General features: G+C 34.2%; 1 protein-coding gene across 1 annotated transcript in view; it reads right to left on the reverse strand.

The window, feature by feature from the left end:
• Window positions 1-18,374, reverse strand: part of LOC141403934 (protein ABHD18) — a 244,693-nt gene extending 226,319 nt beyond the window's left edge. Inside the window, exon 1 of the mRNA XM_073987043.1 lies at window positions 18,196-18,374. Coding sequence (XP_073843144.1) covers window positions 18,196-18,287 — 92 coding nt within the window. The 5' untranslated portion in view covers window positions 18,288-18,374. The remainder of the gene's footprint in view (window positions 1-18,195) is intronic.
• Between the last annotated feature and the right edge of the window lie 7,649 nt (window positions 18,375-26,023).

Raw genomic sequence — 26,023 nt, forward strand, 5'->3', positions numbered from 1 at the left:
TTTTAGAGAGTAAAGCATTTTATACTCTTTCAACGGAAAAAAATTAGAAAAGTAAAAAGACAACATTCAGTACAAATTTTCAATTTGATTAATATTGACGATTATGATATTTGAATATTTTAAACTTTTGACAACTGCTAAAGCTACAAAATGTTACTGAACAAAATTCCTTCAGTAAAAATTATAAGTTCTCAGTAACAAAATCTTCAAAACAAGTCTCTCAGTTCATACACTTTTACTGAACATTTTTGTAAAAAAAAAAAACAACACTCAGTAATAATTTGTAATAATTATTACAAATTATCGAGTACGCAGACACACTTAATAATAATGATTGGCTAGACATCCTCAGTGACAACATTAGGAAATATTTAATTGTCATTATTTTGAAAGTCAGTAAAACGGGTCTAGAGAGCTCAAACAAGTTCAACTACCAGTATTTAGCACACGAACAGAAACACATAACACATACGATGAGCGATGTTGCAGATGCCATCCGAAACGCGAAATCATCCAAAGCGAATATCGATGGTAATGCTTAAGCAACTGGATGAACCTGGGGTTGAGAATTTAGCAAGTGTCCTCAGCCTATCTTTAGCCACCCATATTATACCAGAAGTCTGGAAAGTTGACAGGGTGGTCCCGCTACTGAAACAAGTAGCAAGGATGCCAGCAGAGTTGAATCGAACAGGCCGATTTCCCTCCTGTCGCCAGTAGTAAAGATCTTAGAGGCACTACTCCTCCCCACGATGAGATGGTGTTTCCAGTTGTTGTTCCATCTGAGGAATATGAAAATATCCGCCGCTAAATCCACTGCCACACTGTTCTCCACATGGACGGCTGAAATGAGGCTCTCACTGAACATATTGGTTGATGGTGCACTGATTCCGACCACTAAGTACCCCAAAATACTGTGTGTAACCTTCGATAATATGTTTAAGCCTTCCGCGCAAGACACAGCTATTTGCGATAAGATCAGAAGTAGGAACAAGGTCCTCAATTCGCTGGCCGCGGCAGCACTTGGGTGATAACAAACAAACCTTGTTGACCACCTGCAATGCAATAGACCGGTCTGTGGTAAGCTATGCGGCACCAGCATGGTCTGCAAAGGTTAGCACTACGCAGTGGAAGAAGATTCAAGTCTATCACAATGCCGGCCTGAGGACTGCAGCAGGGTGCCTCCTCATGACACCAGTGGACCATCATCATTAGGAGACGAAGGTTTTACCGGTGCGTCAGCACAACAAGATGTTGCTTGGGTGTTATCGCAGTGAGCATCCATGTCACGATTTAATGAACAGGCTTCCCCCACGCAGGCACGTCTGGCGCACGTCTGCCAGATTTGACGATTTATCGTCATTTTGACGATTTTTTGGCAAAAATTGATAAATGACGATTTTTACCCAAAAATGACGATTTTTGGACATTTTGCTAATGCAGCTAATAATTCAACTTCTAGTGGCCATAGAAAAACTAGTTATTCAGTGCGACATGCCCTTGTTAAAAAAATGGATTAGTAAGGGATTTTGTAAGTAGTTAAGACTACAAAAAAGTACTAAAAAACCCATTATTTTGGGAGGATTTTTTGCTGGGTAACTTTTATTTATTTATTATTATTATAAACTTATAGTAAATATAAGAGTATTATATACAGTAAAAAGCATTAGCTACTATGGCCATCAGCTATATACATATATACAATATAAATTCGAAAGAGTTGAACAATTTTTTTAAATAGTTATGTTATTCTGCTTTATGTACTGAAATATATTATCAATATTTAGGTTGTTTATGTTTTGAAGCATATTGAATCCTTGGTTTTGTAAGAGGCGTCGTTGTTGTTGAGATAATAATCTGCATGTTTGGAGTATATGTTTAACGGTAACCACATCACCGCACTTTGGAATTTGTTATCTGCGTTTTTGTTGATTAGATATTGATGGGTTGTAACAGTGTGCCCCATCCGTAAACGAGAAAAAATTCTAATTTTCTTTTTATCAATATTTGTGGGGTAAATTGCAATTTGATTATGTGGATTGACATCTGTGTAGTGATAATGTTGGAACTGAGCCATATTGACTATGTGTAGCTTAAATAAGTTTGCTGATATGTGTGCTTTTAGATCGAGTCTTTCAATGATAATATCCTCGATAAGTGGTGCGATGCAGGCATTCTTTGCAGCATTGTCAGCGAAAACATTACCTGGTATTCCGACGTGACCAGGAATCCAAGCTAGCTTTATCTTACCCATATTAGATATGAGTAGGTCCCTTATTTTATTAATACCCGACCATTTATTGTTGGATATATTAGTAATGCTCCTTATTGCCGATAGACTATCAGATAAAATCAGTGTTTTCTTTTTGGTTTCCAAAGCAATATTGATGGCTTCTAAGATACATGCAACTTCACCAGTGAAGATTGAACTAAATTTTGATAAAACTTTAGATGCTAATAGCTTTCCATCGCAATCAACTACAGCATATGCTGTAGCGGAATTATTTTTAGAAGCATCTGTGAAAAGTTGATACCAATCACCATGTTGCGACATAAGCTCATTGAAATGTGTTAAATAGATTTCATGAGGTGTATTATCCTTTTTGTGCAGGGATAGTGACATATTGCAAGAATTCTCCGAGAACATCCATACAGGGTACCTTGTAATATAATTTGTTATTCTGCCCTTAAAATTCACAATATTATTGTTTATACATTCATAGAATACAGATGGCACCTTGGGCTTCCTCTTTGAGGATAAAATTTTTTTAACATCTTCATCTATAATCGATGAATTTATGGAAAGAATTTTAGGTAATAGTCGATTCAGGATCTCAATATACCTTTCCTCCAAAGGCGGCAGTCCAGATTCTATAAAAAGAATTTTAATCGGCGTTGTCCGATAAGCAAATAGACTAGATCTTATGCATCCATGGTAAATTGATTTTATATATTTCAATGTGGAATTTGGACTGTTTCCAAATATGTAGAAACCATAGTCGATTTTGCTTAAAATAAGCGTTTTTACCAGGTAGGTGAGTGTATTGATATGGGTATAACATTTGCTGGATAAATATTTGATTATGTTAGCTCTAGGAATAAGATCTTTTTTTAGTTTTAAGATATGTTTTTTCCAGCGATAATTTTTTTCAAATGTTAATCCAAGAATTTTTAGTTCATTTACGTATGGAAAAGTTATATTGTTGACTGTAAAGTTTTGGGGATGGCAATTATGTTTTCTGCAGATGTGTAGAATAGATGATTTTGAAGATGATATTTTTGCTCCAGAAAATTTACACCAATTCATTATTTCAGCGATTATTTTTGAAAAGGTATCATTTGTACTATTGTTGTCTCTTTCTTGGCTTAATATGTACACATCATCCGCGTAAAGACAATGGTAAATTTTATTGTATTTGTTAATTATGAGGCTTATTTGATTAAAAGCTATTTGAAAAAGGATTACTGAAAGAGGTGATCCTTGTGGTATTCCATTTTTTAAGGTGAATCTCTGCGAGAGATAATTATTTATTTTAACTCTAAATGTTCGACCTGTTAAAAATGATTTAATAAAGTTTAACATCTTAGATCCGCAGCCCCATGATGTCAATGTATCAAGAATAACATGAATGCCCACACGATCGAAAGCCTTTTCAAAATCTATTGCAAGTATAGATGTATGATTTTTGGTTGATAGAGCTTTTGTTGCAAAGAAATCAATATGGAGTAAAGCGTCATCACATCCTTGTTTTGCCTTAAAAGCCACTTGGTTTACTGTTATGAGTTTCCTGGTTTTTAAGAACCATGCCAGGCGATTTGAAATTACGCGTTCGAGTAGTTTTGAAATACATGGCAACAATGATATTGGCCTATAGCTGGAAAAGAGGTTTTTGTTTTTGTTGGGTTTTGGGATCGCGACAACTATTGCTGATTTCCATGAAAAAGGTATAACTCCTGTGTTAAACACGAGATTGTACAACGAAAGAAGTTTTTCCTTACTGTAACTGGAAAAATTTTGTAGCATAGAATATGTTATCCGATCATGCCCGGGTGTATTTCCTTTAGCTTTATTTAAAGCTATGGCTAACTCAGAGCTGGTTATGGAGTTCTCTATAATCACTGCTTGTCTGTTCCTTGCATTATTAGAGAAATTGTTAGGAATAACTTTTATATTGAGCTTTGTGCAGAAATTTTAAGTTTAATATATTTGATTTTGAAAACAATTTTGTTCGTTTTTCGACATTCTTAAAGATTTTTCACATTTTGTGAACAAGAAAAGTGAACTAAAACTTTTGAGGAAATGTTTGAAAATAATGAAGCGGATTTTTTTTTTCGATCGTCACGCCACTCATTCCCACCCCTACCGAACCGAGGGGGCGACCTCCCTTTGAACGTAGGGATCGCGTACACACCAAAATCCGGATAATGGTGGATGCTAAGTGATCATTGAATACCAGCTACAGATTATATATTTCCAACAGCCGGTTAGTTTATATATAATTACTAAGATTAAAAACTTATGGGTTCAAGAACGAAATTAGTCTAGACTTAATGATGTCAATGTTCATGCCAAAGTCTATGTTACTATACAAAAAATTGAAATCACTGCACATTCTACTTACAGGTTCACATGACAAATAATTCCTGCGATGAAAATCAGTATACAATATTTGATAGTTTCTACTACATCTAATAGGAACATTTAATCTAATAGAAGAAATAAGGAAGTCTGAAGGTATATCGCCATTTAAAATTTTAAGTACAAAAATAGTGTTCATCATTATGCGTCTGCTTTTTAATGTGGGTAATCGTATTAATTTTAGCCTGCTAGTGTATGGAGGAAGGACAAAGTCACTATTCCAATGAAAACTTCTCAAGGCAAAGAGTAAGAACTGTTTTTGAACAGATTCTTTTTTATCGGCATAAATTCCATAGTAAGGATCCCATATAACTGACCCATATTCTAATATTTATTTATTTATTTATTTATTTATTCAAATCCATTCTAGTAATACTAGGCCTACAAGACCATATAAACGTATTACTTAGCATATAAATCCTGAGTATTTAATACTACATTATAAAATATAAAAAATTATTGACATCAATAATCCTTATTCTTGGCTCCCCAGCCGTAAAAATATATATAAAAAAAACAAACAAATGTAAAATGGCCAAGTGAACAATAACCCATACAAGCTACAATTATGTAACTAAATGATTGAAAACAACAATACGTAGTTGCGAAAAAAAGACAAAGTGATAAAATTGTATTTCAAACAGTTCGGCGTGAAATTAGATGAGCATGAAGTTTCTTTCTAAACACATTATTAGAGTGAGAAAATATCCTTAGTTCATGAGGCAGTGGATTCCAGGTACGTGCAACGCGAACTAAGAACGATCTTGCATATGTATTTCTAATAAGTATAGGAATATTTATCTGCGGATTTCTTATTGAATGGAAAAACGTAAAGCTCGAATATAGGGACGTAGGTTTTCCAGACTTAATAATATTGTAAAAGGTTAAGAGGATACGAATAGATACAAAGTCAGCAAAAGAACACCCCAGAAAACGTTTCACGTATTCGGAAATATGACTTCTGCGGGGAACGTTGAAAACGAATCTCACAACCGCATTCATAGCTCTCTGCAAACGAGCAAGTTGGATACCTACGCAGCCTGAGACAACTTCTAAACCATATAATATGTTAGACATTAGCATGGCATGGGCTAAACATTTCTTGACCCGAAGAGGCATGTATAGATTGGAAGCATATATCCTTCTTAGCAAAGACCAAATTCTTCCAGATAAAGCATCAATATGTTGTTTAAATGATAGTTCATTGTCAACTACAACACCTAAAATCTTGTGGTGCGTAACAAAATCGATATAGTTATTGTGCAAACAGATGTTCATATCAGGAGCTGCGTTCTTAGTCCTACCAAACATTAAAGCCTTAGTTTTTGAAGAATTTATAGTAAGATAGTTGGTGGTTGCCCAACACAAAAATTGCTGAAGACATTCATTTATAGAGTTCTCGAACGATAACAAATTACTAACGTGACCTACAAAAATCAAGAAAATATCATCTGCAAATTGAAATGTCCTGCAAAACTCAAAATCTAAGGCATCACGCAGGTCATTAACATAAAGAATGAACAACAATGGTCCCAAAACAGAACCTTGCGGTATACCACTATGAAGCGAAACTGTGTCGGACTGACAGCTGTTAGCAACAACAAACTGACATCTGTCTCTTATGTATGAGTAAATAAGCTTGCAGGCAGTGAAAGAAAAATTAAAATTGTCTCTTAGTTTTGTAATCATATGAAAAAAATTTATAGAATTGAAAGCTTTCGATAGATCAAGAGATACTAAAACACTTAACTTTCCTTCATTTATATTCTGACGAATGAAATCAGTTGCTTTCAAGAGCAAATGTGTTGTGTTGTGCCCCTGACGGAACGCATACTGGGTATCTGAAATCAAATTAGATGTGTATTCTAAAATCTGATCTTTCAAAATGACTTCGACGACTTTTGAAATAGCTGGAAGGATAGATATAGGGCGTAGGTCGTCAGGACTACGAACATTTTTTGTTTTTGGAATAGGAACCACTCGGGCATTTTTCCAAGCTAACGGAAAAGTTGAAGATGTTAAAATATAGTTCACCAAATGCAAAATATATTCTGAAATATAGGGGTAGACAAGTTTTAGGAAGTGTATAGGAATTCCATCAACACCCACTGATTTAGATTTAATTTTGGTCATAGCATCAAAAATCTCCACTGCAGAAACACATCTAAATGAAAAAGAGGAAGTATTGTCACTGAATTGGGTAAGATCCAAATCATTATTTGATGTTAGATTGCCTTGCGCAAAAAAAGTATTTATGTCATTTACATCGATATCAAACTCAGGGCTGTCATGCTGAACACATCCCGAGTTTTTGAGTAGTCTCCACATTTCAACAGAACTCATGCTACCAAAAAGCTTTGAAAAATATCTACGTTTCGCCCTGCGAATAACAGTCCTTGCTTTGTTACGATACCTACAGTACTTTAACCAATTGTCCTGAGTCCGAATAGACTGGAAAGCTGAAAATGCCAGATCTCTTACTGACCTTGCAAACGTTACATCACATGCTTGAAACCAATTACTTGAAGATAAATGTATTTTCTTTCTAATTACTGGTACACAAGTAAAGAGATTCGTTAGCAAATCACTTATATAAGAACACTTTATGTTTACATCTATTGCATTTAACATTGCATTACTGTCAAACGATTCAAGAAAAGAAAATAGGCGATCCCAATCTACATTGCTAAAATCACGAAATTCTATAAAGTCGGACGGACAATGAATCTTGAAGCCGAGAGATCCAAAAACAAGGGCATGGTCAGACACAGATGGACATTGGACCTGATCAAAATGGCTTAGGCACGAAATATCACTCAAAATCATAAAATCAATAAGTGATGTAGTCCTTCTTCCTAGATCGAAATGCGTTGGTTTGGAATTATGTACTACAGACATACTATAACGTGTACAGAAAGCTCGAATAGCATTCGCTTTGGAGGCATTAAAAAGATTGGAGTTAAAATCTCCTAAAATTATAACATTGGAATATTTAGAGATTAAATGCTTATGATGGTGTTCAAAGCAAACTAGATTTCCAGAAGCCAAGTAGACAACGCCAAAAAGAATTTTAACATTATCAAAATGAGTTTCAATAAATAACGATTCACAACCTACGACAGAAATCTGAAATACAATTCTATACGAAAGTCCATTGCATATAAATATTCCGACACCCCCACCCCTGCCAGGACTTTGTCGGTCATTACGACAAAGCCTGTACCCGGGTAAGGAAACAGCATTATTACTAATCTCAGAAGATAGCCATGTTTCTGATACAGCAAACATATGAAATATGCTATCTTTTAAGATTTGTCGCAATTCATCAATTTTATGATGGGGCTTGATGCTACGGCAATTTAAATGCGCAAATTTAAAATTTTGATTGAATGGATTAAGTACAGATTTAATGTAAGAGTTATTGTTCACAACTGGACCAAGATTATCATTTAAATGCATCATTAGGCAAGAAATAAATTTGGGAGGGGAACCAAGAATTAAAACTAAAGACTATTACTTTTAAATATAAATGCATTATAACAATTCAAAATTAACACATTCATACAGCTGATCATTAATTTGTATAAAAATGAGATCATTATTCATTACACTAATAATACAGAAATATTGAAATGACTGGAAAAAATACTTATTTGAGGGAATAAGAAAATACTGCATACACATTACTAGGATGAAGCGCCCACTAAACCATTCAGAAGCGAGTTACACTTGTTGGCGTCAGCATACATTTCTTTCCCGTCCGAAAAGAATATTTTGGCTTTCAATTCATTTGAATTCAGAATTTTAAATTTTGAAATAATGTTTTGCTTTCGCAGTTTTCTACACACAGAGTTGAGGTAAGCTGCACCAGGAGAGTAATGCTCGTTGAGATACACTCGGTTTTCTAAATCACCACCTTCACCTTCTATAATATCGCTAATTTTAAGACTTCTTGTTTTAAAGTACTCCTTCATTATGGTGTCACGGGTATGCACATTATTAAACTTGACGAGTATCTGAGTTTTCTTGCTTATGTAAGATACATGGTTTATGTCGTGGATTGTAATAGGAACATTAAAAAATGCACTCAAGGATAAAACTGGAGAAATGAGGTCAGTCAACCCCGCTGGCAATCCACCAATTAAAATGTCAGCTCGGTTAATTCTGCGATGTAGCATATTAATTTCAGCTTCAAGCTCAGAAGTTTTTGATGCAGTGTTAGATTCCACATTTTTGATCCGCTCATTGCAGCTATTTATGTCATCTCTAATTTCAGATAAACATGAAGTCATTTGGTTGTTCATGCCTTCAATCGCCGTCTTAATATTATGCAGTTCGGTTTGGTAATTTGAAATAAATCCATCAAACTTGGCATTAAGACTACGAATTTCATCAGCAACACCACTGCTTCGGTTATTAGTTGGCATGTTGTTGTTATTTGTTTGCAGATTGTCTTTACATGTGGGGCAAATGAAATGGCTATATTTCATAGCGCGCAAGGCTAATAAGTCTTGTTCACTAATATTTACGCAGGGCCCGTGGAACCACTTAGTACAGATTGTACACGAGATACTCCCTTTAGACTTAGTTATTGAACCACAACAAGTACCACATTTGTCCACCTTCGACATCTTGGGCATCCTCACAAAGCAAACAGCATAAACAACAGCGCAGCGATCAGTAGCAGAGTAACAAAACGGAATGCCAAGAAACAGCAGCAACAATAACAATTTCCAACAAATTGGTATAAGTGAACAGCAACAGTTATTACGTAAGAACGTCAGTTTATGATGATGATTTTATTTAATAAATACTTGATGTATCACTTAAATTTCAAACTATTTATTATTGATTCAATATAATGTTTGAAGTACACGGCAGCGAAAGTATAATGAACAACGAAAGTAAATAGAAAATGACGATTTAGCAAATGATCAGCTGCGATGAAAAAAAACTCGACTACTCAGGCATAACGTTGCCAGATTAATATAGGCCTAACAAGGGAAACAAATAATTGCTTAGTAACATATGGGTCTGAAAATTCCTTGGCCCATCGTTCTATAAAACCTAATACACCATTTGCTTTATTCACCATTGATATAATGTGATTATTAAAATCTAATGTTGGATCCATTAAAATGCCGAGATCAATGAACGATACTACGGACATCAAATCTGTCCCATTAATTTTATAATAACCTGAAATTGGATAATTCCTGGTAAAGCACATGTGTTTAAATTTTTTTAGGTTTAAATCCATGTTGTTAAAATCACACCACAGAGCGAAGCTACATATTTAGATCGCTTTGAAGTAGATCAATACTTTCTTGAGACTTATGAGTATAGTAAATTTTAACATCATCTGCATACATAAGTAATTTTGAATTGTGTACCGATGAAGGCAAATCATTAACAAAGAGTAAGAATAAAACTGGACCTAGGTGATTCCCCTGGTGGAACACCAATCAACTTTGATTTGTAATCTTCAAACAGAACTAAATGGGATCTGTCATGTAAGTAGGAAGAAATCCACGATAATAGACTTTTACTAAATCCAATGCGATCTAGCTTATATAAAATTATGTTTACGTTCTTTAAACCCTTTAATAATATCAGATGAAAACTGTATAAGATTTGTAATAGTTGATAGTCCATTGCGAAATCCATGCTGACATGGACTTAGAATAGATTGAATTTTATGAGAAATAACATCAGTGATTAGTTTTTCAAATAACTTCGGTATAGCACTTAATTTTGCTACACCTCTGTAATTTGAGACATCGCTTATACTGCCAGACTTATGGAGGGGAACTAAATAAGATTTTTTCCAATATGATGGAAAATGACCTAATTTTAAAGAATAGTTAAATAGCAAAGACAAAGGCGTGACCAGGGTAGTATGACAATGTTTGAGTACTATGCTAGGCACACCATCAGGATCAGAAGTTTTAATTGCTTTAAGCTTCCGTAAGTTTTTAGAGATATCATCGGTTTGAAGATATGGCAAAGAAATATGATCTAATCGGGATACTTGATAAGGGTATGTAGTATTTAACAGGTATTTTTTTTTTTTTTGTTTTTTGAGAATAAGTTGATGCAAAAAAATCAGCAAAGCATTCAGCTATTTCATTTGCGCCGACAAAAACAGAATTGTTAAATTTTAATAATCGTGGTTTAGTTGATGACTTCCTTTTCATATTAACAAAATCATAAAAGGATTTTGGATCCGTTTTAAAATTATTTTTAACTAGCGGACCCGGCGAACTTCGTCTCGCTATTAAGGAATAAAATTTCATACAAAAACTCAATTTTCAATTTTTCCAATTTTCCGACTTTTCCAGAGAGATTTTCCAAAATTTTCTTCCGTCAAGACCTTCTCCTCGAAAATACGAATAACTGACAAAAATTTGTACAGAAATCGGCCTAGCCGTTCTCATTTTATGAATTACTATACATTTTTAACACCATTTTTATATTATTTATTTTTAATTTTATCTAGATACATTTGATAACATCTACGAGGCTCAATTATTCGAATTTTTGGTACACATTTAGAGAGAATATTGTTTAAGATATGGTAGAATATATCTATAGCGCTTTCTAATTCATCTTCATTACTACACAATAATACTGTTGCCCAATCGATTTTCGAAAGAAGAGAATTCAATTTACGAAAATTAGCTTTTTTACATTTAAAAACAGTTTTTAAAGAACAGTTGATTAGTGTTAGCATTAGTTGTTAAAGTGGTCAAGGCCTCTGATTCTGGCAGCGATAGCCATTTAACAGAAGGTATGTGATCGATATCTCTCATCTGCGAAGTAACTGAATTTATGGCAGACAAATGACGAAAAAATAAAGTTGGATCAGATGATGGCGGGATATATGAGCTGGTAACGAATAGTTTATATTTGGATAAATCTACGCAAATGCCTATAAATTCAATATCATCAACATTATCTAATAAAATTAAATTAGAGGGATAAAAGGAATCAACGGCTATAAGAACACCACCGCCTTTTTTATTTAAACGGTCTTTTCTAAAAGTTTGATAACGTGAGCAAAGAATTTCAGTATTTAAGATAGAAGACTTCAGCCAAGTGTCAGAAAATGCTAATATTTTATATTCAAAGTCAAAACTATCAGTAAATAAGCGGGTCAACTTTGAGTTTAACCCTCTAACATTCTGGTAACAGACTAGAAATGTATCAATTAGTTTTTTGGGTCCGTTTCTAACCTCTGAGGTAGACAGACTAAATTAACTGTTTTTTCAACAAATTCTTTGACAAAAACTCCAGCAGGCCAAAATTCTCTTATTATCATCTTATCATAAATATCTTGAGGCACAACAATTTTAAATGAAGATCTACGATCCGAAAAGGATGAACGTAGTTTTAAAGTCTTCAGGAAATAATCGCCATTAATTCTTGATTTTACATAAAAAATTACATCATCAGCAGCCGTGTTTGGTGAAAACCTTGAGACCTATGTTTTGTCTGCGGTTTATTTCGTATTTGTAATATTTGATTTGAAACGTGTTGATGGTTTATATGTTTTTCCTATAATAACAAATGTTTTAAAGAATATAATGTTAGGTATTACTAGGTTTTTCCACCATACCATTGCTATCGAAAACAATAACGTTTTCGAATGTTTCTCGATAGTCTTGCGGATATTTTTTTCGAGAACGACACACGATAATGAATTGAAAACAATGTATTCCTCGTTCAGTTTTTGACAGGCAAGCCTCAGTGTCTTTACCATGTTTTTTCTATTATACTGGCTATAGTTTTCATTGCCTTTTAGTCAAAAATTATCAAAAAATAAATAATCTATTTGTCTAATGTGTGTAGGTAATAATATTTTTCTTTAATAATCATATATAATTAAATATACATACATATTTTCGAGTAGCTATGAAATAATGTGGTATCTTTGCAATTATCTTTAAATTGGCCTATGTAATTACAAATGGAATAAATAAATTAAAAATTTTAATTAAAGTTAAATAAACTTTGCATATTTTACAAGGCTTATATAAAGCTGAGTTACCGTTGTTCTGGGTAATGTATAGTTCTCGAGATATGGTCATCTGAAGTTTCGAAAATTCCCTTGTTAAAGGCTGGTTACTTAGAGAAAAATGTTAAAAAGATATTTTGTTCCCGTGCCCTTGATTGGAGAAAGTCTTAAAGCCGCGGCCGATGGCTGCTTAGTTAAAAAAATCATTATAATTTTGAAGGAAATTTTAGCAACGGTTGCTCAACTTAATAAGTTCCAAAGGGCCATATCTCGGGAAGTATGGACTTGTGCGAAACAAAATTTGGCTTAAATTTCCTTCCTTTTCCTCCTTTTAGAGGCACCAAAGGTAGGAAGACCATATTTGCACCATAGGTAGACCTTTCTATTCTGATTCCAACGGTGTATAACTTTTGTCCGGAAATGTACACTTTTCCAGATATGCCTCGAAAGTTCCACCAAAACCCCAAGTTGGACTTTAAACACATTTATTAAACTCAATTCGTGTTAAAATTTTGTTAAAACGCATTTATTAAACTCAATTCGTGTTAAAAGGAGGAAAATTTTGTTCGTTCCCGAGGAATGCATATGTCCATAGGAGAAAGTCTTAAATACCCGGCCAAATGCCGGCTATATACAGAAAAATTTGAAAATTTATGAGAAAAATTGGCTTAAATTTCCTTCCTTTTCCTCCTTTTAGAGGCACCTAAGGTAGGAAGACCATATTTGCACCATAGGTAGTCCTTTCTATTCTGATTTCAATGGTGTATAACTTTTGTCCGGAAATGTACACTTTCCCAGATATGCCTCGAAAGTTCCACCAAAACCCCAAGTTGGACTTTAAACACATTTATTAAACTCAATTCGTGTTAAAATTTTGTTAAAACGCATTTATTAAACTCAACAATTCGTGTTAAAAGGAGGAAAATTTTGTTCGTTCCCGAGGAATGCATATGTCCATAGGAGAAAGTCTTAAATACCCGGCCAAATGCCGGCTATATACAGAAAAATTAGAAAATTTAGGAGAAAATTTTGTTCCCGTTCCCGAGATTTGCACCTGTCCATAGGAGCAAGTCTTAAATACCCGGCCGAAGGCCGTTTTTTTTGGAAAAAATTTAAAATTTAGAGGAAAATTTTGTTCCGTTCCCGAGGATTGCATATGTCCATAGGAGAAAGTCTTAAAAGGCCGGCTATATTAAGAAAAAAATTGAAAATTTAGGAGAAAATTTTGTTCCCGTTACCGAGATTTGCACCTATCCATAGGAGAAAGTCTTAAATCCCCGGGCCAAGGCAGGCTATTTAGAGAAAAAATTGAAGATTTAGGAGAAAATTTTGTTCCCTCTCCCGAGATTTGCACCTGTCCATAGGAGAAAGTCTTAAATCCCCGGCCGAAGTCCGGCTACTTAGAGAAAAAATTGAAAAAAAATTGTGTGACCTATTTCTCGGGAAGTCTGGACTTCCTGTGTTGGGGGAGACGAGACTTACCAGTAATAATAAAATTTTCGGAAAAAGTTGAGTTGACGCACTATGCTCAAAAAATTTAAATTAAATTAAATTTAAATTGTATTTTTTTAAGTAGCCGGCATTCGGCCGGAGATTTAAGATTTTCTCCTATGGACAGGTGCAAATCTAGGGCACGGGAACAACTTTTTTTAAATTTAAAATTTTTCTCTTGTCAGCTGGCCTTTAACAAAGGAATTTTTGGAACTTCAAAGGCCTATATCTGGGGAAGTATGGACTTCCGCAACAAATGTTATATATATTTGTGATCAGGGTGACGAGATCTACCTGTGATAAAAATGTCATTACGATAGAGCATAGCCAGCTCGTCGTATGCCAAATTTTCATACGATAAATATGTTTAACTTAAGTCTGGCTTAAGATGAGTTTAAGCATTAAGCTCGGATCGATACCAAATTTTTTCCACAGGTAGGTCTCGTTACCCTGATCACAAATATATATAACACTAGCAAAATGCCCGCTACTTCGTATGCGGAAAGGATATAAAAAAAAAACAAATAAACGATATATAATATGGAAATGACAAACACTGAAAATTTGGTCGCACTAATACCAATTTTAATCAATATTTATTTTTATCTTAGTACTGTACGTACCCCTTAAGTTCGTTTTTAAAAAAGATCAGCCGTATCTCACCCTTACACATTAACAGCGAGATCAACGTTACACACCAATACACACCCTAACTCCAAAAAATAAAAATTCCAGCACTGTTCCTACACCCAAAAACAAATTGAGTACCATTAAGTAATTTTCGTATACTTATGGTACGTATTTCGACGACATATCTCAGCCATACACGGACATTAATACAAAATAATTACAGTAAATTCCATAATAATTACAGTAATTCCAAATCTCAAGATTCCAGCTGTATCCGTTCGTCCAATTCCAAATTGTACCAAACTTAGTATCAAGTCGAACTCTTCGTACCCATAAGAAAGATTTTCCAAAACTACCTCAATCCTTCACTTTAGTAGTAATCTTACTTCCAAATTTCAGGATTCAAACTCTATCCGTTAAACCAAATTAAAATTGTACTAAATTTAGAACAATTTAGAATTTTCGTACCAATTTTCAAAACTTCCTCAACGCAACAGGGCTACAATAATCATACTTTCAAATTGCAGGATTCCACCGCTATCCGTTCACCTACATACAAATTGTACTAAATTAAGTACCATTTAGTGCTTTTCGTAACCATAAGTTTGCTTTTTCAAAACAACCTGAATCCTACTCTTCGACTGTAATCGTAATTCCAAATTTCAGGATTCCAGCTCTATTAATTCACCCGAATCCAAATTGTATCAAATTTAGTACCATTTCTTTCCCAAACAAAAATTTCAGGATTCCAGCTCTGTCCGTTCACTCGAATCCCTATTGTACCAAATTTAGTACTTTTCGAACACATAAGTACGAATTTCCAAAACCACCCTCATATCTCAGTCCTACACTTCACAGTAATCTTAATTCCAAATTTCAGGTTTCCAGCTACATACATACGTTCAACCAAATCCAAATTGTACTAAATTTAGTACCATTTAGTACTTTTCGTACCCATAAGTACGAATTTTCAAAACTACCTCAATTCTACACCCCACCAGTAATCTCAATTCCAAATTTCGAGATTCCAACTATATCCGTTCACCCAAATCCCCATTGTCCCAAATTTAGTACCATTTAGTACTTTTCATACACATAAGTAAGAATTTCCAAAACTTCCCCAGTCCTACACTCCAACAGTAATATCAATTCCAAATTTCAGGAATCCAGCTCTATCCGTTCACTCAAATCCAAATTGTACTAAATTTAGTACCAATTATTACTTTTCGTACACTCAAGTTTCCAAAAACCCTTTGGTGCATCTTTCTTACTCTTCATCAGTGATCCTCAGTCCAAATTTGAGGAATCAAGCCCTATCCGTTCACCAAAACCGAAACTGTACCAAATTTAGTGCTATTTAGTATTTTTCGTACCCTATGTACGAATTTCCAAAACTTCCACAATATTAAACTCCACCAGTAATCTCAGTTCCAAATTTAGAGATTCCAGCGCTATCCGTTCACCCAAATCCCCATTATACATAATTTAGTTCCATTTAGTACTTTCCGTACACATAAGTACTAATTTCCAAAACCACCTTCATATCTCAATCCTACACAGTAATATTTGGCCTGTTCCCGTACTTTATAAAGTGGTAAAAGTCGTAAAAGTTGTAAAAGTCGTAAACGATTTTCATATAAATTTTGTGTAAGGGAACGCAAAATGTGTAAAAGTGGTAAAAATTGTAAAAACTTTTTAGTTCTGGAACAGAGCTATTAATTCCAAATTTCAGGTTTCCAGCTCTATCCGTTCATTCAAATCCAAATTGTACTAAATTTAGCACCATTTAGTACTTTTCGTACCCATAAGTACGAATTTTCAAAACTACCTCAATCCTACACCCCACCAGTAATCTCAATTCCAAATTTCGAGATTCCAGCTATTATCCGTTCACCCAAATCCCCATTGTATCAAATTTAGTACCATTTAGTACTTTTCATACACATAAGTACGAATTTCCAAAAGTTCTTCAATCCTACACTCCAACAGTAACCTTAATTCCAAATTTCAGGTTTCCAGCTCTTTACGTTCACCCAAATCTAAATTGTACTAAATTTAGTACTTTTCGTACACATTATTGGTAATTTTCCAAACCATTTCCTTTTAGAAGCACCACTTCCCAACCTTGATTTCCATACCAAATTCCTATATTCATGGGGCCTATTATTGATTTCATTCAAATTACAGATTTTAAATTGAAAATTGAATAGTTATGACTGTACATCTCCATATACGATAAAATTCTTAATTGCAAATAAATCGTGGTAATATGCACAATTCTATTGCACTTTCATTGATTTGCAAACATTTAGTTATTACCAAAAAGTCAGGTCCATACAGTTTTTAGTTGTTGTTATTTCTGGCCGATTTCTGAATTTATTCCCCTAATGTTGTCTTAAACAGCAACTCATTTGTTCATTTGCGTAATTGATGTTTATACACCATTATCACCAACTGCGACATCTGTTGCAATGGAAGATAACAAATGTCTTGTCTTTCTATTATTTAGTGGTTTACGATAAAATAAGTGCGCCTAGAAGTAAAGTACAAAATTTGAAATTATGTGTGATCTCTTACGATTTCAAGAAGTTATGGCATTGTTAATTTTACACATGTCTTGCAGAGGGCCAACTAAGTGAATAAGTACGTAATAGTAATGAAAAATAAGGATTTTTGTTGTTGTTATTTTTTGTGGTTCCAGGACGAATTTTCTAAAACCCGGCCTTATCTCGCACATTTGCATCAACAGTGACCCACTGGTAAAATTTCAAACTCCTAGCTTTAGCCGTTTTGGCTGGGCGTTGATGATGAGTCAGTCAGTCAATCACTTATCACCAAGCTCATTTATATATATATAGATTTTTTGCGGAAGTCAATACTTCTCGAGATATGGGCCCCCGAAGTTCCGAAAATTCCCTTGTTAAATGTCGGCTACTTAGAGAAAAATTTTAATTTAAACGAAAATGTTGCTCCCGTTCCCTAGATTGGCTCCTGTCCATAGCAGAAAGTCTTAAATCCCCGGCCGAAGGCCGGCTATATAAAAAAAATTATAATTTTTTCCGAGCTTAATGCTTAAACTCAACTTGCTCCAATTATACATCGTTGGAATCAGAATAGAATGGGCTTGGAAAATGCCGATTTTTTCCTCTAAAGGAAATTTGTTCCCAAAATGTATATACTCAGGACACCTCATCAGATTTGGCAAATAGCGAAGACATCCAATTTGGTCTGGGGGGAACTTATGCCAAATAGAGGGTAGAAATGCGGCAGAACGACACCCTTTGCACACCTTCTTCGGCATTTGGCAGACACTCAAAGAATTGCTTTCGACACAAGGGTAAATTCTGTAATATTAATTCTTTTTGATTTAGACAAATACATATTTGCTATACCATAAACTGACAAAGCATGAACATCATACCTCTGCAAGTTATCTGGCTTGCCCCATCCTCTTTCGAAAAATCGTGTTATTAGCATTCTTCTGTAAATGCTATCTAATTTGCTTTTAACCATCGTTTAATATAACTTTACGCGAAACAAAAACACACTGTTATGTAAATTGTTTACGTTCGAAACAAACAAACTAGAGTTGTATAGTTCATGAACGAACTAGTTCAATTGAACGATTCATTGAATAGAGCGTATGAACTAGATCAATCGATATAGTTCATTATGGTTCAATAGTTCAGTGAACTATAATCAGTCGGCGACCGTACGATGAAATAAACAAATGCTTCTTCTTCCCCTGGTTGTGTCTGAGAGAAATAAACAAATGCTTCTTCTTCCCCTGGTTGTGTCTGAGAGAAATAAACAAATGCTTCTTCTTCCCCTGGTTGTGTCTGAGAGAAATAAACAAATGCTTCTTCTTCCCCTGGTTGTGTCTGAGAGAAATAAACAAATGCTTCTTCTTCCCCTGGTTGTGTCTGAGAGAAATAAACAAATGCTTCTTCTTCCCCTGGTTGTGTCTGAGAGAAATAAACAAATGCTTCTTCTTCCCCTGGTTGTGTCTGAGAGAAATAAACAAATGCTTCTTCTTCCCCTGGTTGTGTCTGAGAGAAATAAACAAATGCTTCTTCTTCCCCTGGTTGGGAACGATTCACAATCTAGTTCAACATGTCGTTCACAAATACATAAAGTTACGCCGTCGTCAGTGTTAATGGGTACTTTACACGATATGTACCTTACATATGGGTTGTCCCTTTTTATATACAAAATGTATACGCAAAGTGACAACCCATATGAAAATACATATCGTGTAAAGTACCCATAAGTGATGCCTTCGTAATGTGATGAGTTTGTTTACGTTTTGGATCAAGGTACAATGAATAGCTGTTCGAAAGTGACGATTTCTTCAAAAACACAACAAATTCCACATATTTCCAAATTGAATGTGCCTTGTTCTGGATACAAATAAATAAATAAAAAGAAAACACGCGCAAAACTTTTTCGCATTGACAGTTTCTACACACACACAACATAAGATTTTTGCCAGCCACCTAATGAAGGACGTGTTTTCTTAAATTAATACCAACTTAATCTTTCTTTATAAATGGTGATGGTCGGGACCGGAGGCATTACGGATAATCGATTTTCACGGATAATGGAGTCAACGCGTTTTATGCGGCTTTTGAACACATTTCTTAGTAAAAATGGAATAATGTGTACGATCATTTGCACAATAATATTTAACTGTGCTATTTTTATTATATTGGTTTAAGGAAATAAAATTAAAGGCCATGGTACATAAGCCGCTCGGCTTTCTTGCTTAATTCATTTCTGGTAAAAGACCAAAGACCAAGTTCGACCTAATTGAAATGTGGGTTTGGCATTTTTTTATTTCTTTACCTGAAATGAATTAAGTAAGAAAGCCGAGCGGCTTATGTGTCGGGGCCTTAAGAATTCAAGAATTTATTACATCTGCATAAAAATCTTTCAATTTATGCTTGTCTTGCTTACTTGTTTTTGTGATCGCATAAATACACAAATTGTGTGAAACAGGAGAATTTCTTAATCAAATTAATTGAAAGGTGTGCCTTTAATCCCCGATAATGGAGTTAATAATGGATAATAGAGGCAATCGAAACAACGACATTTCTATTCTATCCCGGATAATGGAGGTTCCCGGATAATCGATTCACGGATAATGGAGGTTCGACTGTATTTGGTGTATGTGTGCGTTTTGACCGATTATGATCCGAATGAACTGGATAGTGAACTATGAACTAGATTACTGAACTAGTTCAGTTAAAAGAGCTGAACTATTGAACTAGATCTTTCAAATGAACTAGATTGTACAACTCTATTGAATAGCATGGTACAATTACAAAGGTAGATGCCTCTGCCCAGCTGATCGAATCAAAAACGTCAAAAAACTAGGAATTCGCCATGAAAAATCAAAACAAAAAACCATGGTACAATTACTTAGGTATAATTACAACAAAGCATCTTTTTTTGTAATGTAAAATGTCAAAATTTTGCCAAATGGTCTCTTGTTGTCTCTTTTTATAGTATGTGTTTGTCTATAAAGCGAACACATTCTATCTCTTACTTACAAAATCATATGGTTTTTGTTTTGATTTTTCATTGCGAATTTCTAGTTTTTTTTTGACGTTTTAGATTCGATCAGCTGGGCTGAGGCATCTACCTAAGTAATTGTACCATGCAAAAAACCATATGATTCGGTAAGTAAGAGATAGCATGTGTTCACTTTATAGACAAACACAAGCGATAAAAAGAGACAACAAGAGATCATTACAAAAAACTGTTTGTTGTAGCAATTCGCCGTTGTTTCTACCTTTTTAAGTGTACCATGGGTTTTTTGTTTTGATTTTTCATAGCGAATTCCTAGTTTTTTGACGTTTTAGATTCGATCAGCTGGGCTGAGGCATAAAGTGTAGACATGCTATCTTTTACTTACCGAATCATATGGTTTTTTGTTTTGATTTTTCATGGCGAATTCGTAGTTTTTTGACGTTTTAGATTCGATCAGCTGGGTTGAGGCATCTACCTTTCTTATTGTACCATGATTTTACATTACAAAAAAAGTTGCTTTGTTGTAGCAATTCGCCGTTGTTTCTACCTATTGTCACTTTTTAAATAAAAAACGTATATGCAAAGTGACAAACCATATGTAAAAAAAGCATATCGTGTAAAGTACCCATTATGGGTACTTTACACGATATGTTTTTTACATATGAGTTGTCACTTTGCATATACATTTTGTAAGGGAGAAGTGACAACTCATATGTAAAAAACATACCGTGTAAAGTACCCATTAGAGTAGTAAGCATGGTACAATTATTTATAATTTCACCATGGTTGTAGCAATTCGCCGATGCATCTACCTTGTTAATTTTGCCATGCACAATTCATATGAGAGCATTTCACAACTTTTACTAAATTTAACATTTTATAAAGTAAAGGAAAAAACCAAATATGTTCAATTTATTTAATGAGAACCATGGTATAAGTAAAGAGGTAGATTTAAATGGAAAAAATCTATAGAACCCATGTTTTTCCTGAATTACTAAAACATCAAAACACAAAAGCAACATGTGGGTTTATTTTATAAAAACACGAAAAATGAATGAAGCGCCAAGGTTTCTCCACATAATCGAGTTGTGGATATGATTAAATTTTTGTTTCAATGAAAAGCTGACAAATTTCTTCCATACAAATGTTCTAAAAACTATTTTAAAAACCATTGAATGCGATTGCTTTTAAAATTGTTTTGCATATTATTCAAACAGCACACACACATACAAAGATGGTGTATATTGTTTTGATGTTTTAGGAACAGTCGAAAGTAAAAAATTAAATTGACAAGAAGTTTTGCTATCTTTTCTTATTAAACCATGAATGATAACCTAGACCATAGGGCCAAGAACGGTTCCACAAACTACAAGACATGTACTACTCAATAAGCTTAAAACTAACAATGTATTACATTTAGCAGTCTCAAAAAATTCAATGAAATATTAAGAAATAGTTGTTTAATAAACCAAGCATTATTAAAAAGGAACATTAAAAATCATTTAACATTTACAAAAAGTACGCTTGTTCCATGGTACAATTACTTAGGTAGAAACATCTGCGAATTGCTACAACAAAGCAACTTTTTTTGTAATGTAAACTGTCAAAAAGTGGTTTCTTCTTGTCTGTTTTTATCGCTTGTGTTTGTACAGTGAAGTGAACACATGTTATCTCTTACTTACCGAATCATATGGTTTTGATTTTTCATAACGAATTCCTAGTTTTTTGACGTTTTAGATTCGATCAGCTGGGCTGAGGCATCTACCTAAGTAATTGTACCATGGCATGGTACAATAAGAAAGGTAGATGCATCGGCGAATTGCTACAACAAAGCAACTTTTTTTGTATTGTAAACTGTCAAAGTTTTCGCCAAATGGTCTCTTGTTGTCTCTTTTTATCGCTTGTGTTTATAAAGTGTAGACATGCTATCTCTTACTTACCGAATCATATGGTTTTTTGTTTTGATTTTTCATGGCGAATTCATAGCTTTTTGACGTTTTAGATTCGATCAGCTGGGCTGAGGCATCTACCTTTCTAATTGTACCATGGCTTGTTCAAAATGGCATCCAATGCTCAACGCTGAAAGTGGAAATTACGAATGAGATTCAAAGAGGAACACGCGTTAGCCCTTAGCCTAGATTTACATTCGGCAACTTTGCCCGTTCAGATTTGAAATTGCATCCGGCGTTTACACTAGCAATTTTTCCGGAATGCCTTGCTGTCAAAACATTGAAAATAATGCCAATTACCAAAAATATAACAGGAATTGCCTGAAAATTGCCAGTACGAACAATTTTTCCACTTCCATTCTCCTCACACAATGTTGCAATACATAAGGTAAAGAGGTAAAGTCAGCTGATATCATCCAAATAGTCAAATTTATTGTTATTGTGAATTAATCATATGAAAACGTAAACAAAATTTTTGACAACTTGAAGAACTTTACTTTTTATACATATGTATGTACTTTGAAATTGTTAATGTATTTTCATCAAGTTAGCTTTTAATAATTATATTGAATTTTCCATGGTACAATTATTACAAGGTAGGACACAGCAAACATCTGATTACAATTTTTTCTTGTGGTCCTCCTATTGTGTCAAAATCGTTTTGACAAAGTTGACAAACGACAAAATAAATTTATTTAAAATCAAATTTGATATACATTCACAAATTAAATTAGAAGACATACATATTTGAAAACAGTTAAGCAATTTGGCCAGATGAGTGGAAATGCCGTGGCTATGTGTGGTGATTGCCGATGTCCAACTTTGTGTCTGTTCGTACTTAATGCGTATTTCGTACCTTTGCTGCAACAAGATGGTGATCCGAGTGCATGTTTGCTCCTCAGAACGATGAATGTCGACGTGCTTTAATCTGGAACGGCCAGATTTTCAGCTACCATGCTTTTCAGCTGCGAAGTCTATGTTCTACGAGCTCATAAAATGTGTATTTGGTCTTTTCGTCCTTGTCTCTGTGGGTGCATGAGCACAAATAAAACTTATGCTGAAAAACTCAGCTTCTGTACGAATTGTAGCAAGTCTTTCAATCACTGGGAAGCTGTAATACGGTGTGTTACCTTTAGGTGTTGTTGTTAAACCTTTCCAAATCCAACTTATTTCCTCTATCTGACATATATTTTTCAAGTGCATCTGCCAGTGCGTAAATTGCACTTCTATAAATAGTCGGGACATTCCAGATGCAGATTCGCAGTTTATGATACATAAAACGTTTGGGGGAGTCTTCAACCATAGATGGTTTATTTTCAGTTTCTTCATAGTACGATGTTTTGGAGAGATTTTAAACGTTCTCATGGGTAAACGAGTTAGCTCACTACCTGTAACGGGTGTTAAAGGCAGCTCCCAAGGTAGCACCACGGTGAGCTCAGTGTCCATTGGGCCGGGCCGAACGTTTTATATCCTCCACAGTCAAGTTTTCTGAACTAAAATCTGCAGGTACCGTTATATGGGTGCTATAGATGGTAGAAATGTTTTTAACCTCTGCAAATACAAAATCCTAATTACAAGGACAAATTGGGATAATGCATTTAATGTTCCTAAAAGCGAAAATTCGCGTTATATGGGGCTATACCAAAACGTGGATATACATATATAAAATACTAGCGGACCCGGCGAACTTCGTCTCGCTATTAAGGAATAAAATTTCATACAAAAACTCAATTTTCGATTTCTCCAATTTTCCGACTTTTCCAGAGAGATTTTCCAAAATTTTCTTCCGTAAAGACCTTCTCCTCGAAAATACGAATAACTGACAAAAAATTTTACAGAAATCGGCCTAGCCGTTCTCATTTTATGAATTACTATACATTTTTTACACCATTTTTATATATAGATTTTAATTTAAATATTTGACAATATTTCAAATAAACAAACCTGTTGAATTTGTTATTATCCATTTGAAGTTATAAGCAAATTGGCATCAGAGTTGTGTTTTTATAAATTCATGAACCTGCCCAACCTTCTAATAATTGAACCATGGAATTTTCCATATGTGTTCATAATTAATTGTATGTAATTCGATAAACACTTATTATTACTAGGCGTTTACACACGGACAGTATTGGCAAGACAATAGCAAAGTTACAAACCATTTTCACCTATACATTCACACTTTTCTCCACACGTATTTAAAAATTTGTAAATGTATTTGTGAAAAAGGTTTGTATTTTTGCTATTGTCTTGCCAATACTGGCATTTGTAAACGCAGGGTTAAATAAACACCTACATCTGGCGGTCCTACCAGGAGCATATAGAAGAAAAAACTTTTTTAATAAGTTTTTTTCAAAATAGTCTGGCTTAATCCCATTGTTGTTGTTTTAATATTTTAAAACAACTATTTTATTAGTGGAAAAGATTTGGCATTGTTCGCCAAGGGGTAAGGCAGGGAATACTATAGTTTCGATCCACGCCACTGGATCTCATCAGTTCCCTTGTTTCTTGTTTGTGGATATTCTCCACCGAAGTTATTTTTCAATAACTTCTTCAACAAGAAACTTTTTATACCCAAACATCAATCGTCAGCTCGAAGTATAAAGGTAAGCAAAGAAAAAAGTTCAATGAGAAGTTTTTCCTTGGCAACCTCATACAACTCCGACGAAAGTGTCTGCGAAACAATTCAAACCTCTTCCACTTGTATGTGTCGTCGAATTTTGACGAATGCACACACCAAAATTTGGTTGGTCTGCTTTACAGCTTTTTTAATAAGGATTCTCCTTCACGTTTCCTTATTGTTGAACAAGATTTTAAAATTGGATTCAAGAGCCTGAACTTTTACGGGCATCGAAACTTTTAAAACAAGATTTAACCGGAAATTTAAAATGACGCGCTCAGATTGGTTTCAAGTACCAGATTGGTTTTCGAATTGTTACTGGATGTTGTTCGTTTAATCTACAGTACAATGCAAAAGACCTTAGTCGATTACAAGAAGTTACTGGACTTGTACCAATTTGTACAAATTGTTGAGTAAACGAATACTGTTCGTTTAATACCTGGAATTTCAAGTTAATTCAATAAAATTTATATTATACATTAAATATCCTGGATATTTTGGATTGCTGTAAGTCTCGTAATTCGTAGAGAGGTAACGAAAATTTGTTACAATTGTAAATTTTTTTGCGTTATATATATATATATATATATATACAAAAATTGTTTGGAGGCACTTAAAAAAATAGACCAAATTTAACAAAAACTCCAAAAAGATTGCGAAATAAAAGCACCACCATTAACAATTTTTTAACATGATAGAAATTGGACAAATGTTTACACTTTAATTCTGTTCCAGTACTGCAAAAATCTACTAAGTTTTACTATTTTTTTCGATAACATAAAGGAAAAAATGTTATCGTAGTAAAAAATAGTAGCTTCTTGCAAGTTCTGGAACAGAACATTTATTGCTCAAGAATAGTAGCACATCAAGAGTAACAAGTGCCTACTGATTTATTGTTCAGTTGAATTCGATAGTAACGCCTCGGGATAGGCGTGGTATCGAAGAAGCGGATTCTGGTATTGTTCGCAGGATTATTCTTAGAGGACCTCTAGATAACTGTCCAAATTGATTTTCTGGTCGTTGGTTTTGATGCTGTAGTTGCCTTATTGTATTTCATGTGTATGTTTTGCATCTTTTTACATCTACATGTTGTACACATAGTGTGATCCATATAAAAAATTTCATCTATCAAAATGATGTGTGAACCC

Source organism: Musca autumnalis, unplaced genomic scaffold, assembly GCF_047663935.1.
Source record: "Musca autumnalis isolate F117 unplaced genomic scaffold, ASM4766393v1 scaffold_4, whole genome shotgun sequence".
In the NCBI taxonomy this organism is placed as follows: Eukaryota; Metazoa; Arthropoda; class Insecta; order Diptera; family Muscidae; genus Musca; species Musca autumnalis.